The sequence below is a fragment of the Miniopterus schreibersii genome (assembly GCF_964146895.1).
Source record: "Miniopterus schreibersii genome assembly, chromosome: 19".
Taxonomy (NCBI): Eukaryota; Metazoa; Chordata; class Mammalia; order Chiroptera; family Miniopteridae; genus Miniopterus; species Miniopterus schreibersii.
This window is the reverse complement of record NC_138119.1, coordinates 2,288,930-2,307,305: the sequence shown is the minus strand read 5'-3', so window position 1 is coordinate 2,307,305 and position 18,376 is coordinate 2,288,930. Positions and strand designations below refer to the sequence as shown.

At 48.0% G+C, this 18,376-nt stretch overlaps 2 protein-coding genes across 3 annotated transcripts in view; one reads left to right on the top strand and one right to left on the bottom strand.

The window, feature by feature from the left end:
* The window catches only part of LOC308549519 (spindle assembly abnormal protein 6 homolog), a 126,760-nt gene that overhangs the window by 43,773 nt on the left and 64,611 nt on the right, over positions 1 to 18,376 (top strand). The gene's annotated exons all lie outside the window — the stretch shown is intronic.
* SLC35A3 (solute carrier family 35 member A3) lies at positions 1,963 to 17,495 on the bottom strand. Of its 2 annotated transcripts, none has more exons than XM_081122223.1 (8): positions 17,412 to 17,495; positions 11,189 to 11,393; positions 10,433 to 10,587; positions 9,989 to 10,111; positions 8,693 to 8,864; positions 7,971 to 8,089; positions 6,582 to 6,715; positions 1,963 to 5,604 (listed from the first exon to the last, which is right to left on the bottom strand). In XM_081122223.1, the coding sequence occupies exons 2-8, from the start codon at positions 11,373 to 11,375 to the stop codon at positions 5,514 to 5,516; spliced, it is 981 nt and encodes a 326-aa protein (XP_080978349.1). In that variant the 5' UTR covers positions 11,376 to 11,393; positions 17,412 to 17,495; the 3' UTR covers positions 1,963 to 5,513. The 2 variants fall into 2 exon arrangements, with proteins under 2 accessions (XP_080978349.1, XP_080978350.1); XM_081122224.1 differs by lacking the exon at positions 17,412 to 17,495 and adding an exon at positions 16,650 to 16,769.

Below are 18,376 nucleotides of genomic sequence, written 5' to 3'. Positions count from 1 at the left end.
AACCGGGACGATCCCGGACCCAACCCGGGCCCGCGGAAGGGCGGCGGCTGGGAGGGGCCGCCCCTAAAGAACCGGGACGATCCCGGACCCAACCCGGGCCCGCGGAGGCAGCTGCGGCCACGCCCACGCGGCGGGTGTCCTTCCGACGGCGGCCGCGGGCACCGCCAGCCCGGACCGGGAAGCCACCCCTCCGCCCGGGCAGAACCGCCCAGCGCCCTCCGCGGGCCCGGGGCAGGAACCGAAGGCTTCCCGGTGAGCAGCGCGAGCTCCAGGGCAGCCGTTCCCGGCCTTTCCTCTCCCGGCACAGAAACTGAGTACCAAAATTCCACGACACACCAAAAAATGTATTTTTTTGCCAATCTGACAAAAAAAAGAAAGGTGTAACTGGCTGGCTCCCCCCAGGCGGCCGCGGGCCTCCCCCGACTCCGGGCGGCGCCCGGCCGAGCGCGGGCCGCGGGGGCTCCCGCAGCGCCGGGGAAACGGGCCGCAGGCGAGCGGGGGGGGGGGGGGGGGGGGGGGGGACGCGCAGGAGCGCCGCAGGCGCAGGCGCAAGAGGTGCGGGACAGAACATTTTACAACAGGGCGATCTGAAAGGAGAGGTGATCAAACTCGGGCAATATGCTGAAACCATACAATCATCTAAAGAATGAAAACCACAAGGGGGCTGGGGGAGACGAGAGGGTAACGGGGATGAACAGCGATGGAAGGGGACTAGACTTGGGGTGGCGGGAAATACACAATGATGCATTATAGGACTGTACACCTGAAACCTATAGAACTATTACCAATGTCACCCCAATAGGTTCAATAAAAATAAAATTCATTTAAAAAAAGAAAACCAAATTACAGGGCATCCAACAGAATTACAAGTGAAGGTAAAATGAGAAAATGGAGTTGAATAAATCAGCTATAAGAAACAAAAGACAAAAAAAGGTTCAGAGGAAAAATGATACGGAAAACAATGATCTGGGCCCCTGGGTAAAAACCCACAAAGTTAACATTTCCAAAGGGGGGAGGGCCAAGGGGAGCCCGACATCTAGACAATGACACTGGCCCACACTGCGGTGGCACAACTTTTCCCAAAAACTCGGTAACATTCATCGCTCGTTTAAACCTTCAGTGAGATCTACTTTAAAAAGCGCAGAAGTGTGTATCTTGGGTAAACGATTTCCAAAGGAATGCCACGCTATCTGTTTTAAAGAGGTTATTTTAACATATTAGAATGAATAAGTGTAAGTCACTGCGTAAGAGAGAAACTGAACAGGCCCAACGCGGGGCTGACGCTCAGCCCTGGGAAAGGACGAGCAGAACGCGGACCTATCAGCCCTGAAGCCCTACTGTGAGCCAGCGGGACCATGACCTCTTCTGTGAAACAGTGACGGTTCATGGTCATTTAAAATTCGCTGAGTGCACATTAACATACAGCATGGACTAAAGGCTTACCAACTGCACCATTTAAACCACTCCCGCACTTAACGAAGCCGTCACTGCACGGCGGGGCTGAAAATGAACGAAGGCCGTGTGCCACCTAGCGCAGAGCCTCGCCCCAGCCACGCTCCTCTGCCCAAGTCACGCTGTGTTCAGAAGCATCTGACATTTCTGAAATTAAAAGGGACAGCGTATAAATAATTGCCTAACCTTGAAGCCAGCAAAGGGATAATTTAAAACAAAATTTTAGGCTGTCATCATACAGGTGGAGAAACTCTGATTAGTGTAAATGATACCGTCTTTGATGCTTGAGCATAAGCTAGAAAAGGGTCGTATGTGACACAGGGAATGAGAGGAGCAGGGAAAAGATCCGTGGGTCATTTTTTATATTAAAGAGGAGACTAACTTGGGTCAGGTCCACCACAGGCGAGTAGGGAAACAAGGGAATATAGGAGGAAATGTATAAAGTTAATTATGAAAATAATTTTCATAAATCTAGGTAGGTAACTGGATACCAAAAAATGACAATGAAATCGATCAATTTTAAAAAGCCATTTGACAAAAGACCAGTTTATATATTTCTTTGAATTATGTCATAAAAAATTTAAATATACAAATTACATTCCCAAGCCAAAAAGAATCTTTCTAAACAAATAAAATACATAGACATATAGACAGATTCAGAACCCAAATCATTAAAAAATTTTGTTTAAATCACAGTAAATTACACCTCATAATAAAAAATAAAACGAAAAACATGACAGTTACATAAAATTGTTAAAGTATGAAAAGCTCAATGATGGAGGACTGGTGCCCCACGTTATTTAAATACCTTCTACCCACTAAGGCTTGTACAGTATACCTATCTTAATATTCTGTTAGCTAATGAACTTAAAGAGCAAATGTTAAAACAACCAAAACACTGAATTATAGTTATTCTTAAAATGTCCTAATTTTGCCAAAGTGTCCCGAGCTGTGAGTTATAGGAATAGCCTCCAGGAACAAAGTCGGGGTCGGGTGGATCAAGGCACACAGGACCAGCTTTCGATAAAGGTGCTTTTCCTTTGGTCCTAAAATTACTTTAAATATGCTACATATCCTTGAGATTCTTAAAATGACTTTCAATAGAGATAAATAACTTCTATAAACTTTTCCTTACATAAAGCATCCATGTGTAATTAAATATTATGACAACGAAAGTGTAAGTAAAATGAGTAATGCTAAACCCTGTTTTTAAAAGAAACTCAGTTGAATGACTATATGATGACATTTTAAAAGTTCAATAATTTGCAGGAAAAGTGCATCAATTCTTAAGAACAGTCAGCATTAATTAGTTTCCTTTTGGGTTTGTCTCCTTAGAATCTAGTTTAAATATCACACTACCCTTCCTCCTATGAAACTGTGACATTCAATATAAACTGATGTAAACATTTAAATCCTGCATCTCTAAACTACATTTTCCACCATAAAAATAGCCTATGACGTCTCTGAATCACTTGTTACAGAACTGATACTATTACTACGTGGAAACATCTTCACGTGGCATTTCAGACTTTTATTCCCAAATACTATGTTCTCAATTTTTCATAGAACCATCAACTGGCACTTTTCTCCTACGAATGAGCATGCTTTTATAATGAACAAAGTAGCCGAGAGATAAGCAAATTTTAAAAGTGTAAGAATTTAAGTGACCAAAGAGCCGTCATTATGAAAGGTGATTCCATAAGGCCTTTGAGGTCATCCCACACATACCACAGCCAAGAAAGTGGCACATCCTGTGTACACGACATGATCTGCAACACAGGTCCACCTTCTCAAAGGTGACGATTCCTTTATGAATTAAAACATATAAACTGCACAACCCAATCTCTAATAATGTTTTCAAACTGACTAGAAAAGCAAAATATGATAAAAAATTGCTTTGAAAATACACTTTAGACTATTTTCTCCTTTCTCACAACTCTTGATTATAATTTTATAAACTTTGTTGGGAATCTTGAAAATTGTGTTATATTGGACACCTGAAAATACATCATTGTAACTAACATATCTGATACGCAATCATGCTCTTGTATTATTTTTGGAAGTTTAAAATAGAGACAGAATAAACCTGAATTAACAGTTAATTTTGAGTGCATATGGAATTAATGCATAGTTACGCAACCAGGACTTCTTGTGGTCTGGACATAAATCTTTACATTCAGCCTCGAGTTCTGTGCACTTGCACTTGCAGGACTTAGATTTCACATCGCAGGAGGTAATGAGATGCAAGTCTGCATGTTGTTAGCTAGAAGCACCATGCTTGAATGTGCTAGTCATTAAACAAACACTCTAAAAGGTATTTTCACTTGGTGACTGAAAATCACAAGTCAGACTTCCAGAAAATTTGCTTGGTGCCGATTTGGAATCACCAGCAAAATCATTTAAAGTATTTTGTCATTTTAAACACATTTAAACTGCATGAAATAAATTAGGCCTGTGTCCTGTAGAGGCAAGGTTTGTATCACAAAGTAACAGCCAATCCTAATTAGCAAAAAGTACCCAAGTTTGGAAAATAGTATTTTTGAGCCAAATTCTGTTCAACGAAACCCATTAGAATGATATAAAAATATTTACATTTTACAGTTTTTATACTATTAGAGCAGGAAACTTTTAAAAAATATATTAAGTATGAATGAAAAAAAAAAGTAAAACACTTCTTTTATTCAGTGGTAGTTCTGTCTAGTCAGTAATTACACCCACGCTCCAACTTAGCAAGTATTTTTGCCCACATTCACCTTCCCACTTCTGCCGCCGTCTCCCACCGACTGACCGAACAGCGCAGGTAACGTGCACCTGCCCTGCGGTGCCGTCAAGACGGAAGGGAAGCCACAGCGGCACAGGGAACTGGCCGCCTCCCAGCGTGTGCTGGGGTCCCGGGACGGCGGGTGTGGGAGGCCTGGGAAGTGCTGGGCGGCCTTGGATTTACAGGTACAGTGCCACTTGAAATAACGTGGCGTCGTGGTGACCTGGAATGTCCCAAGAAAAGTCCTTTTGGTCTCAACTCCTTGATACCAGTTCTATTTTTTTGGTGGTTGTTTTTGTCAACAGTTGTAGAGTTTACAGATCAATGAGTAAAATACTCATTAAAAACATTCTAATTGCGTACAGTGCATGCTCTGATAGTTCAACACTCTCCAAATGGAGATATTAGGTAATAATTATTTTATTTTAAATTATTAAATGAGTATGTAATCCCTTTAAATTACATATTAAAACTTTAATGGAACACACAGAAATTTAACTTGAAGGACTATTAAAGATTTATGTGGTTTATGAAAAGAAACGCAGTCAAGATGGTCATACTCCATTAGCGTCAGGGTCCCCGGGTCCCACCTAGCACGGAGCCACTGGACGCTTTCGGAGCATGAAGAGACCTACAAGGTAGATGGAGAAATACGCGTGTATATTTCTCTACATGATACTTAAATGTGACTATGATTTTATTCTGACAAATCAGACCCAGAATGTTACTTCATCAATTTTTATGTAGTTGAACAAATAACATTTAGCAATCTTTTGTTTACCAATCTTTTGTATAAATATAGAAATCTCAGATACGTGAAAATGTTTTTCAGGTCATACTTCTATCTCTTCACAGCTTTACAGGTAATTATAATAATTATAATTATAATTGTCAAACTCTGGCTATTCCATATGATTTGATGTATCTGTACAGAAAGAGTAAGATAAAAACATTAAGTAGGATTAAACAGCTGTGTGCAGAAACCGACCTCTGGCCCGTGCTGCGTGGGCCCTTGCAGAATGCACAGGCCATTTCTGCAGCAACCAGAGAGGCAAACTCTCTACACGCAGATTCAGGTTTCCTGCAACGATTCCAATCCCTGGCGATACGTTCAAGTTTGGATTTCTAGAGGCGACAGGCATTTTGTTACATATACACATGCTGTATCCTTGAACGTCTGTGTTTTCCAACCACTTGGCCAGTGTGATGAGAGTCGGGCGGCACCTTCTCGGATCTGCGGAACCCTCTGCCAGGGGAACGCCGCGAGCCCGGGCACCGTGATGGCCACGAGAGCACTCCTCTAAGCTTTGGTGGGATTTCCTGCGGGTTTGGGGTCGTAACCGTATAGGAAAGTAGCTGCTATTACAAGGATGGCTCCAAGAAAAAAGACACTAAACAGACAAGGAAAAATAAAGACAAAATCAGAGGAAAAGCGGAACGATTCCTTCTGTTTCTTTACTAGAGCAAGTCTAGCCGGGGAAGTGTCCCGGGACGGGGCTGACAAAGCCGTGCGCTCTGGTTCCCACGGCCACCCGCGAGGAGGCGGTCGTTTGGTTTTCACTTTTTACTGCGTGAGGATCTGTGCCAGAGCTGCGGTAACTTGCGTCCAGCCCCACAACTCTAAGCGGAAGGCGACTGAAAGCCACGTCTGTCCGCTGCAGCCTCTCATCCGCCCCACCATCCTGTCTCCCAGGGCAAGACGTTTTAAACGCAGTTCATCTTAATACCCCTCTTCCCTGCAGTGCAGTGAACAGGTCTCAGCTTTATTTAAAACATAAAGGGAAATCTACATTCTTTTCAAACCAAAGTAAATTTCAGTTTAAAATCCAAGGTAGTAATAAGCAATTTTTTAGGATGCTTTTTAAAAGGAAGGTTAAAAGCAGGGAAACTTGGTTTCTTCTTTATTTTATCTATAAATATGGTCCCTTACTATAAACTGGAAATGAACTTAAACTGGTATTGGAACTTAAGCTGGACATAAACTAGAATACTGACTTAACTTTTGACATGTATATTCTTTAAAAAATGAAACCTACAAAAAATTAAAAATATTATATGGCTTATTTTATGACTTTATAAGACTAATAAACTTTTTAATATGACTTTTTACTTTGGGGGAAAACCCCATTCAGATCTATTGGGAAACTTCTGGCCAGCCAAATTTGTATAAAAAAATTTTCCAGTGGAAGATTTTTTTGTGCATTTAATTTGAAACTTTTTTTAAAAGACAGCTAGCTAAATGGACCTTTTATTACATTTCCATGATTCTTCAAAAGTTGTAATAGAACAGAATTTTTCAAACCAAATCTTAAGAAAAATCCTTATTTTTCTATATCCTTTTGGAGATTTAAAGAAAAGAAGATATTACCTGGTTGGCACAAAATCTTGTAGCCAAAAATAGGATATCAGTGTTGATAATATTATAGATAAAGAGGTTGCAAATCCTTTTAAAATATTATCTGCATACTTGATAACAGCAGCTATTACAAGTCCTCCAAGTGCCTGCAGAAGTTTTAAAAGATTATTTTTAAAAACAAACACATAAACTGCTTTTCAGAACAGTGTCATTACTCAATGAAGTTTTAAGCTTTTGGCCTATAAACTTAATCCATTATGGCAAATGATATTCATTAAACATCCCTCATAACCAGTCACCTTCTAGCTTTTGCTCAATAGCCTCTTATTTCAAAAGGTGTCTGATGCAGTAACTACCAGCATAACCTGCAGTTTGTTACAATGAAGTCTGATCATATTATGAATAAAATATCTAGCCCCATCCAATTTAGTATAAACATCACAGTTCAGAAAATGTGGGAACACTGGTCACCAATTAGTGAACTGTTTTTACTCTTGACTAGCAATGAGGTAAGGAGAGTAATTTCACCAGCCTTTGGACAGCCTCCTACCTCCACGGGCTTCCTCGTTTCTCGGCAGAGTAGAGAGAGCTTTCCACCGAGTCCCTCTCAAACGCCACTGTGGCTGCTTAAATAATGGGGTCTGACCACACTCGTTCTTTCCTGCCAGTCCTGCCTGGCAGCTCCCCCGTCTGGGTCAGCCACCTCGACAGCGTTCCCTGCGCCGCCTCCAGGGACAGCTTCGCAGGGAAAGCCATGAATTGGGCCACCGGCCCACTGCAGTGGACGCTGGAGCTCCGGCGCCCCCTGCGATGTTCTCACTCGCCCGCCTACTCCTGTTCACTCCCTCCTACCACCGGTTCCAAACCCTTTCACTGTCTTCAGACACGTCCTAAGGGAAGCGGGCTCCCCTCCTTGGTAAGATAAAAGCCATCAATAACCTCTCCTGACTTATCCTATCTCTACTGCAAATTTTCTCTGAATTTTCACTCATCCTGTCTGCTTTTCTCTCATCTTAAAGACAGATCAGCCTGGGCTGAAAGCTGTCACAGATTAAATCTCTGGAGCTGCTTCCTGAGCCTGAGTGGGCTGACCGCTGACTTCCTATATAAGGCCTAGTGCAGAAAATCGGAAGTTATATCTGCCCTCAGCTTCAACTCTTCTCTCCTTACATTTACATTTTCATGTTAAACTGAAGGGCCACGGAGTCCCTCACGTCCCCTCTTCAAAGCGAGTTTTCATGGTGGCATCAAGACCAGTGCTACTTTCACTTCCCGGAATAAACCAGAGGCAATGAGGGCGGTCAGGACAACCTCTCCTCCCAGCAGCACATCAGAAGCTACTGTGATTCTCTAAATTAAAATAAAGTGCATTAGCATTAAATAGAAAAGTAAATGTTCTACCTGAAGAGCAACAACTATCCAGGTCAGTCGGTTGTATCCCTGAAAAAAACCATTCTTGGATACCAATTCTCCATCATAAACGTATACACCCATCAGTCCAAATATACTCCCAAAGAAACCTAAAAAATGGAAAGTTTATGTCATGTGTTGGAAGGAGATTTGTCCATTGGCATTCCAAATAATTTGATACTTTTTTGTTTTTAATGTTTTTATTGATTTCAGAGAGAGGAAAGGAGAGGGAGGGGGAAATAGAAACATCAATGATGAGAGTCATTAATCGGTTGCCTCCTACACCCCCCACTGGGGATCAAGCCCACAACCTGGGCATGTGACCTGACCGGGAATTGAACCCCAACCTCCTGGTTCATAGGCGGACGCTCAACCACTGAGCCACGCCAGCCAGGTGATATTTTTTTTTGGATAAAATCTGGCTACTTTTCAAATTTTCTACTTGGATATTTATATAAATTTAACAAAAGTATACTTAGTACTATGAATGTAAGACAAAGCCATGAAAATATGAAAAAGAACAGTGATTACTAACCTTCGAGCATTAACAAAATATAATGCAGAAATTACAGAACAACATTGCTGTCCCTTCAAATACTTGGGAAATGCTCACTTTGGGTGTATTTCAAAGCATCTTGTGCCTTCCTATTTTTAGATAAATATAACATCATCACCACTCTGAAAAATAACATTAGAAAACATCTCACACTTACCCAGCTGAATGTTCCTGATCCACACCGACTGCTTGGTCTCTTTCAAGATTTTCTCGAAGTAAACGCCAGCAAAGCCACTTGAAAAGCACGCGGTGAGAACGGCCATGAGACCCACAAACTGCGAGCCGGCCGAGAGCGCCTTCGAGTCCAGCTCCTGAGAATCGGAGGGCCACTGACAAAGCGGAACACGGCACAGGTTAATCCCGCAGGACTTCACGGTGCGTGCTCAGTGCCCGCTCAGGCCCGAGCACGGAAATGCCGCCAGCGCTGGACGGGGGCGCAGAGGAGGGCTTTGGAAAGACGCCTTAGCCGCGTTTTATTTCCCCCACAGTAACATTACTGCTGACTAATCATCTCAAAACCTGCCCCAACAGGAGAAAGAAGACTGACTGCGCAGAGAGGGGCGCGGAGAAGCCTCTAACCACCCTGGCCGCAGAGAGGGGAGTGTGGGGCGGGCGGCGGCTGCCCTGCTCGGGCCTGCCCGCCACCTGGGCTGCCCTGCTCGGGCCTGCCCGCCACCTGGGCTGCCCTGCTCGGGCCTGCCCGCCACCTGGGCTGCCCTGCTCGGGCCTGCCCGCCACCTGGGCTGCCCTGCTCGGGCCTGCCCGCCACCTCGGCTGCATCCTGCCCAACAGCGCTCCCGACACCAGTTACTTGGCTAACACTTCACGGTGTTTGTCAAATCCATGTTCCACCAGGACTATTCATTACTTGGTATTTTAATTTAAAAGATCTCTTTTTAAAAGGTGATACCTATTTCAGACTATTCTAAGCAATATCTATGAAAATAAGGGCTTGATATGCCCGTTATATTTTTCTAATACTCATTTAAAATATTTATTCAGGATATACATGGTGTCCCCCAAAATGTATACACACTTTAACAGCTGATAGCTCAATTTTGAAAATGAAATTATTTTCATCAACACTACTTTATAATTATTCAGTGTATATACATTTGGGGGACACCCTGTATACGTACTATACTCTCGGGACAGTGATGAGAGGCTCTGAATGGCAGGAAATAGATGGGACTGGACTTGGTTTTAGGCAGATCACAGTGGTGACTAAATGGTTCATTTCTTCATGTCAGACAATTTGATCTTTACACACCTCTTAGCATCAGTTACAGTCCCAGTATAGTATCTTGCTCAAAGGAAGCCCTCAAAAAATATCTCAGTTGTGAGAATAAGCATGTATTTGCTTCAGCAGACAATAGAACCATATTGTCCACCACAGTACACAAGGTTTTGAGCCTGTAATGCAGTGAGAGGTATACTTATCTTGAATAGTTACCTGTACAAAAGCCACTCCAGTCATCAGAATCACCAGGGAGAGCCACTGGTACACACCTAATTTTTTACTAAGCATAGACACAGAAAACAGTGCCGTCGTAAGAATTTTCAACTGATAGGTGACCTGGAAAAGAAAACAGCGACTATTACTCATGGCTGTGGGTCTGTTTCTTTTCTTTTCTTTTTTTTTTTTAATATATCTTTATTGATTTCAGAGAGAGGAAGGGAGAGGGAGAGAGAGAGAGAAACATCAATGATGAGAGTCATGGATCGGCTGCCTCCTGCACGCCCCCGACTGGGGATCAAGCCCGCAACCTGGGCCTGTGCCCTGACCAGGAATCGAACCCCGATCACCTGGATCCTATGTCGACGCTCAACCGCTGAGCCATGTCTGGCCAGGCTGTGGGTCTGTTTCTTAAAAGGACTGGACATGTAGTTTCAGTACCTGGTAGGTAGCCGCGTCTAGATTTGACAGCGCCACGTAGAGCAGGTTATTCTGAAGAGTATATATCCCTGATGGAATAGCGAGTTTAACCGTCTCCATAGGCTTATTGAGGATTTCATCACGTAGTGTCCGATTCAGGGCTCTCAGGCTACATTCTAGGAAAACATGAAAAGGGCCAACGCGGTCATTAAGTAGCTCTGACTGAGCTGCGTACCCTCTCCCAAGGCCTGTTTCCTCGCCTGTAAACAAAGGAAATTGAGCTACATGTTAAGACACTTGACAAACTATACCTTTAATGATGCTAACTTTTCAAATGTTAAATATTATAAGGTAGCATGTTAAGAATAGCATCATCCTTATATTCTTTTATTTGGTGCCCTGGCCAGTGTGGCTCTGCTGGTTGGGCACCGTCTTGTGCATGAAAAGGTTGCCAGTTAGATTCCAGGTCAGGGCACATGCCCAGGTCTCAGGCTTGATCCCCAGTAGGGGGTCGAAGGGGTGCAGGAGGCAGCTGATTAATGTTTTGCTCTCACATCAATGTTTCTCTCTCTCCCTTCTCCTCTCTCTAAAAAAAATCAATTTTAAAAAATCTTTAAAAAAACCAAACTGTCTTAATGAAAAATACTGAAATACTAGGGCATTAGATAATGTAGTGTTCAAATGTGTAGTTACCAACATATATTTACATATGTTAGATATAAATAATACCAAACAAATAAATTTCAGTGACTTAAAAACAAAAACCTAGATACCTACGGCTATCTTTGTAGACTAATAAAATGCAGGCCATTATCTTCAGGATTTCAGCCACAACCACTGCTGTGGAAGACAGATAGCGAGGTCCTTCCTCCTTCAAGGTCCTGGAATAGCGCATTGTTAGAACCAAACTGGTCGTCTGGAAGACCAAGATTCCCAAGGAAAGATATTTCAGGTTGGCAGACATTGTTTTATCTGTATCTGCCTGAAAAACAAAATAAACAGGACAAGTAAACAAAATTAGAAAAGACATAAACTAATATGTTAAAAGCCAGGAAGAGCCTGGCCAGTGCGGCCCAGTGGCTGAGCACAGACCCACGAACCAGGAGAGCGCTGGCGTGATCCCCGGTCGGGGCCCATCCCGGGACGCAGGCTCCGTGCTCAGCAGGGCCGGGCAGGAGGCAGCGATGCTGATGCTTCTCTCTCATCAGTGTTTCCATCTCTCTATCCTACTCCCTTCCTCTCTCTCTAAAATCAATACAAACATATTATAAAAAATGTCCATGATACAATCCAAAAATGAGTATTCACCATACAAAAAGCAGGAAAAAAATCTCAACTACAAAGAGAGGACAGCGACAGTAACAGCTGACACAGGCGCTGGAATTACAACCCGAATTTTAAAGATGCACCATAAACACACACCACTGACAACAAGCGATTACACACGCCCTGGAAATCGTTTTAGACTCAACCTGTAACTAACTGTACGCGACCTAACGACAAAGTTCATCACACGTGGCTTTACTTCTGTGCGTTTGTACATCTTCTTTTCAAACTATAGCACAGCATTCTCAAAAGGCAGCAAGCATACACTGCAGCTGAAATCCACGACCCTGTGGAAAACCCCCAAACCTTACAGTTTTATAAAAATGAAACAAACATGAGTCAGGTCATTTACACTATCAGTCTATTCAATTTTCTTTCTACGCTAGAGATGGTAACGTCCATTAAGTTAGTTCGCTCTGAAGCACTTGAAGCGCAGTTCTGCAGAATCACCCCCGGCGCTGAGCTTTCCGGGTCCGCCCCGTTCCAGCCGAGGAGACAGCCTTTCATTGTTCCCCCTTCCCTTGCTTCCTGAAGGCGTCAGGTGACTCTTTATATAAGATAATCGCAGCTTTCTGAGAGTTAATTTTTACCCTGGTAGAAATTTCCATCACCACATTCAGGTAAAATAAACATACAGTCTGCACAATTTCCATCACCACATTCAGGTAAAATAAATATTTCTTCAACTACATAAATATATAACTTGTAAACATTTTAAGTTTTAGATTAAAAAGCGTCGGTATTGCTGCCCTCTCCGTCAAGGCGATGATGGGGAGACAGAGCCCGCCGGCGGCCCGGCCCCGCCTGCGCCCTCGGCGCCGCTCCCTGCCAGGCGCAGCCAGGCCAGGACTCCCCGTGCTCCCCAAAGAGCCGGAGGCGTCCGGGGCACTCGCCGCCAGCAAAGGCCGGGGCCTGAGAGGTGACCAGCGAACGTGTCACGCGACCGGCCGTCAGCACCTCATAGGCACGTCCTGCGGGTCGGCGCGGGGGGACCAGCACAGCGAGGAACCAGGCAGAATCCACTCCCTCCCGGGCTCATCCCCCCGCGTGGGAGACACGCCGCCCCGGCAACTGCAGGAAGAGCCGGGCGCGGACGGCGGGGCCACGGGAAAACGCCACAGGGAGCCGGGGCACTCAGCTGCACTCACACACCCCCCAAACCCCTTCAGGGAGGTGCCGGGGGAGAGCAGGCACAGGACCCGCAGGCGGGGGGAGCGGGCCGTGACTCGGGGCGGTGCCCAGGGCCGTGACTCGGGAGGGTGCCCAGGGCCGGCCCTCCCAGCGCTAACTGCCGGCGGCAGCAGGTGGCCCGGGCAGTGCCACCGCACCCGACTGGGGACACAGAAAGGAAGCGGCGGGGGCGCTTCCCGTGACTCCCCCACCAGCTCGAGGGCGCGGTGCCGTCTGGCCGCAGGACACGGCTGCTCCCTAGATCCTCTGGAAGCTCTGACCTGTCCACCCACACGAGTCTTTCGGGAAGGCCACTTGGTCACTGCTCAGCAACCCTGCAACACTCTCCTTTGCTTTTTAATTTAAATTTTATTTTTCAATTACAGTTGACTTTCGGTGTTATTCTGTATTAGTTTCAGGTGTGCAGCGCAGTGGTTGGACACGCACATACTTCAGGGATCCCCGAGAGTCCCAGGCGCACCCGGCCCCATGCAGGTCATCGCAGTACTGCTGACTTGACCTCCTACGGCTGCTCTCCAACAGCCAGTCTGCACTTCAACACCCTCTTCTCTGACCTTTACCCCCGGCTTCTCCCACAGTTGTAAAAGGTCCTATTCCTGTTATAAAGCCCTTATTCCATAAAGTGAAGGGTTCTGTTTCTCTGTTGAACCCTGACGGATACAGCTGGTACCAAATGAGGTTCCAGGACCATAATGACAGGAATCTGGAATTGGCTTTCTGATCCAACGAGATATAAAGACGGCAATGACCTACTACCAGTGGCAAAGGAGACACAGGTAGTTCATCACACCAGGGGAAATAACCCTTAAATTGTCACCTGAAATCGAGATTGAGCAAGTCGCTGCCACATTTCATTGGAAATGGGCATATAATGGTGTTCACTGGTTGCTTCTAAGTCAGGCAGAAAACTTGGTAGAGAAAAAAATGAACTTGAGGCCCAAATTGACAGCCCCAGGTCCAAGTAAGGAGCTGGAACCCTTCTGTGACTGCCCTAAGACAAACATCTCCTTGAAGCTGCAAAATCAACAATCCTGAAAACCAAATCCAGGGTCTGATCCAGTGGTGGCTGAAATAAAAGGGAAACAGTTTACAGCTTCACAAGGTCTCAGGGCCCTATATTCTCTGTGTCTGTACAACCTCTATATCCTAGTGGACAACCAGATATTAAATACATAAGCTTCAGCATTATCCATAGTATCAGGTCTTATTCCCTGAAACCTACAAATGCTACCTTTTTTGGAAAAGGGGACTCTGCAGATGAAATTAAGGATCTTGAGACGGGAAGATTATCATGAGTGAGCCAAGTGAGCTCTAAATGCCAACACAAGTGTCCCTGTAAGAGACACAAGAGGAAAATACAGATACACAAGCGGAGAGGGAACTGTGAAGAGGGAGCAGAGATGTTGCGGACGCTGGCCTTGAAGACGGCAGTGACGCAGCCACGACTGAGTGCCGGGAGCACCCGAGGCTGGAAGAGGAGAGAAGTGGATTCTCCCCTGGAGCCTCCAGAGGAAGCGAGGCCTCGTGGACACTGTGATGTCAGCCCCGAGATGTTAATGTGAGTCTCTGGACTCCAGAACTGGGACAGAAGACTTAGGATATACGTGCTTTTTAAAGGGTTGAAATCTATCATTAAGCTACCAATTCATATTGATCTTAAGTATACTTGTTTACAAACTTCTGTTTTTCTCTTGCTAATCTGCCTTTTATTATAGGGGATCTCAGCTAGTAACTCAGAGAGTAGAGAGAGAATTATTTTCCCTCCCCTAAAGGGGTAAGAATAATCGTATTACCTCAAAAATTTATGACTAGGATCAAATGAAGTACTAAAACATAGACTAGAAAAGCACTTTCAAATAGGTGATTAACAAAAGTCTGAAATCAGGTTGCACTGCAACACGGAGTTCTCCTGGCCTCCAGAAGCACTACAAGAGCTTGCCTGCTTCATTTAATTGTAATGTAGCAATTATTTATTGAGCCTAATATATCTCTAATACTGTGCTCAGGGACTAAAGTGCTGAAGAAATTTAAAAGACAATCGCTTCTTTTAAAAAGGGCTTACATTCGAATAGGGATAAATTTCTCAAACAGCCACAGTACAATGCAAATTTAACAAGTATAAGATTTATAAAGCCCAACACACAAGAGGAAAAGAATGTCTTGAACTAATGGTAGACTTCAGAACGCCGCCCAAGGAGGTGGCGTACAGGCACTAAAGAATAAGAATTTCTGCAAGGTGGTGAGGAAGGCCTTCCTGTCGGAAGAAAGGCTGTGAGCAAAGACCAAGGCGGGCGGGCAGGCGGACAGCATGATCAGAAATTACATTCCAAAGTGACTAGTCCAGTGCGGCTAAAAATTAGGCTATGTGAGATAAAATAGCTCAAAAACAAAAAAGAAAGGACTTACTGATCTTACTGGAGCCATGGACAGCTCCTAATTTTGAAGGGCTTCGAATGCCACCCTTACTAATCTGAGTTTACCCCACAGCCAGCAGTCACTGAGCATTCTGAGGAAAGAGTGGCCAAATAATGCACAAGACCTCTGGCTTCAAGAAGCAACTGGAGGTGGGGTGACCGCAAGGGGACAGGCGGAGGGCGGCGAGTCTGGTTTGCATCCACTGCTCCTGAGCGGGTAAGACGACAGAAGAGCCAGGCCCAGCGCAGAGGCGGTGGGAGTGGGACGTGGGAGAACTAAACGGGAGTCGCCCAAGAAGAACCACCAAGACTCCAAGAGGTGAAACCACAGCTCGGAGGAAAGTCAGGGCCAGAAATGGGAATCTGGAAGCCATTCCCTTGAAAGGAAACAACCCGAGCTTACCGGCGAAGGGAAGTTAGGGCACCAAGAGAGAAACTGCACCAAATTTCATCTTTACCAAAGTTGAAGGTTGAATCCAGAAACGAAAAACTTAACTCTGATTCCACTTTCAAACACTGCTCGGAACAGAACACAGTCTCCTCCTCTGAAGGAAGGAAACGCGTTTGCGAAGCAGGGCCCGTTACTGTGTTTAAGACCCTTGTTTCGTCCTGGAACCGACCTTCTGGAGGGCGCTTCAGCTGCAGCCCGAGGCTGAGCCGCTTCACACCCCGCTCCCCAGCCCGCAGCCCCCATCTGGCTGGGGTCCCACCTGGCGGGGGGGGGGGGGTCCCACCTGGCGGGGGGGGGGGTCCCACCTGGAGGGGATCCCACCTGGCCGGGTCCCACCTGGCAGGGTCCGACCTGGCGAGGGGGGGGTCCCACCTGGCCGGGGTCCCACCTGGCCGGGGTCCCACCTGGCGGGGGGGGGTCCCACCTGGCAGGGGTCCCACCTGGCCGGGGTCCCACCTGGCGGGGGGGGGTCCCACCTGGCGGGGGTCCCACCTGGCCGGGTCCCACTGGCCTGCGCCCAGCCTCACCATGTCCTGCAGTCCCGGCGGCTCCCGGCGCGGAGCCGGGGCGGTGGGTGGGGCCACCAGGAGTCGCGGGGGTCAGGGGGTCACCGGGAACGCCCCCGCCCGGCCCGCCCTGCGCCCCGCTGCGCCCGCCCCGGGCTCCCCAACGGTCTCCGGCGGCCGCCACGCCCCTGCCCGCGGGCTCCCTTCCCCCCCCGCCCGGCACATTCCGCACGTCCTCCGGGAGCGACGGCCCGTCTCTCGCGCCCCCGTCCCGGCCGCGCTCGGGCTCCGGTCCCCGCGCCGTCCGGCTCCCGCCCCGCCCCGCGTCTCCAGCCGCCCGCGCCGCTCACCTGCCCCGCAGCTCCGCCGGCCGCGCGCTCGGGGGGCGGCGGCTCCGCTCCGCCGGGCGCCCGGGGCCGCCCTGCCCGCCGGGTCCCCCGCTGCCCCCGCCGCGCGGCGTCGCCCGCTGCCCCCGCCGCCGCCAGCGCGGAGCGGCCGGCGCTTCCGGGTCCCGCGGTCCCGCCCCCCAGACGCTCCGGCTTCCGCCGCGGCCCGCGCCCCGCCGTTCCGGCTCCGTGCGGCCCGCCGCCCGCCGGCTGCCTCCCAGCCGCCCGCCGGCTGTGCTGGGCGGAGGCCCCGCTGCTCGCGTCCCCGCCGCCCGCCGGCTGTGCTCCGCGGGAGGGAGGCGGGTCCGGGGGCAAAGTCTGCCGGGGAGGCGGGTCCGCCGGGAGCGCGCCGCCCGCTCGGCCCCGAGCCCGGCCCCGGGCCCCTCCGTGCGGGGCGTCCGCGGGCTCCCCCTGGCCCTGCGGCGGCCCCGGGAGCAGCACCTGCGGAGCCGGACGGAGCGCGGCCCGGAGCCCGGAGCCCAGGCGGCGAACCGGGCCGAGGGCGAGAGGCGCCGGCGAAAGCACGTGGCCCCGGAGGGGAGGCGGCGACCTGGGGCCGGCACAGGCCGGCTCTGCCCCCGCGTGAAACTGGTCTCGGAGGGAAAACGCCGGCGCCAGGAAGACAAACAGGAACAAACCGAGGGCGGCCAGAGCCGGACAGGACGCCGCGGGCCAGCGGCAGCTGCGAAGGGTCCCCGGCAACATTGGGGCCCCCGTGAACCTGACCTGGGGGCGCAGGGACGTTGGTGCAGCACCGGGGGCCTCACACTAGCGAGTGCTCGTCAGGAACGCGCCGGAGCTGGGCGGCCCGAATTCAGCCGTAGAACCCGGCGGCCCTGCTGGCAGCACGAGCGCATTGTAACAACGTGGCATTGTAACAACGTGGCATTGTAACAACGTTGCATTGTAAAACGTTGCATTGTAACAACGTTGCATTGTAATAACGTTGCATTGTAACAACGTTGCATTGTAACAATATTGCATTGTCACAACACTGCACAGTAACAGGCTCCCAGGGGCACCCTGGGGAGGTTAAGACCCAGTCTCACTGGAGCGGTCGGCACCGCCAGCGTCATGCACGAGGTCACAGGTCCTGGTCAGTGTCCTCGGGCAGGTGGGTTAGGGACTTGGATGGCCTAAGACCCAGTAAGGCCCCGGCCTGTGTGGCTGGTGGGTTGGGCATCACTCTGTCCACCAAAACTGTCCCCGGTTTGATTCCTGGTCAGGGCACAGGCCCTGGTTTCGGGCTCCATCCCCAACAAGGGGCGCGCAGGAGGCAGCCGGTTGAGCTTAGGCTCTCACATAGATGTTTCTCTCTTCTCTCCCTTCCTCTCTTTAAAAATCAATACACTCTGGTTAAAAAAAAAAACAAAACTCAGTAAGAAAAAAAAACAGTGGGGACTATGGCGATATTTTTGAAAAGGTCTCTCTTGAAAACAGTGAAAATATAAAAGTCAGTGTTCAGAGAATTAACTTCAGGTTTCCACGTGTCACTCACGCTTTGTTCCTATACAATTAGGTTCTTGAAACTATTGACTTGAAATCTCAGCTCTTGAAGGAGAAAAACCAGTTGGTTCCTTCAAGCTGCCAAATTAATTTGTCGAATCTGGCACGTTGTTAGTTATTCCGGGCAAACAAAGATTATGTACTTGTCCATTTAATAGGACTTCTCGGAGGTGACGTCCATGTCA

Coding starts and splice junctions, on each gene's coding strand:
- SLC35A3 (XM_081122223.1), bottom strand. CDS start 11,375: ATGTCTGCCAACCTGAAATATCTTTCCTTGGGAATCTTGGTCTTCCAG. Junction 10,588..11,188: donor ATTAGTCTACAAAGATAGCC/GTAGGTATCTAG, acceptor ATGTTTTCCTAG/AATGTAGCCTGAGAGCCCTG. Junction 6,716..7,970: donor GGATAGTTGTTGCTCTTCAG/GTAGAACATTTA, acceptor AAACTTCTGCAG/GCACTTGGAGGACTTGTAAT.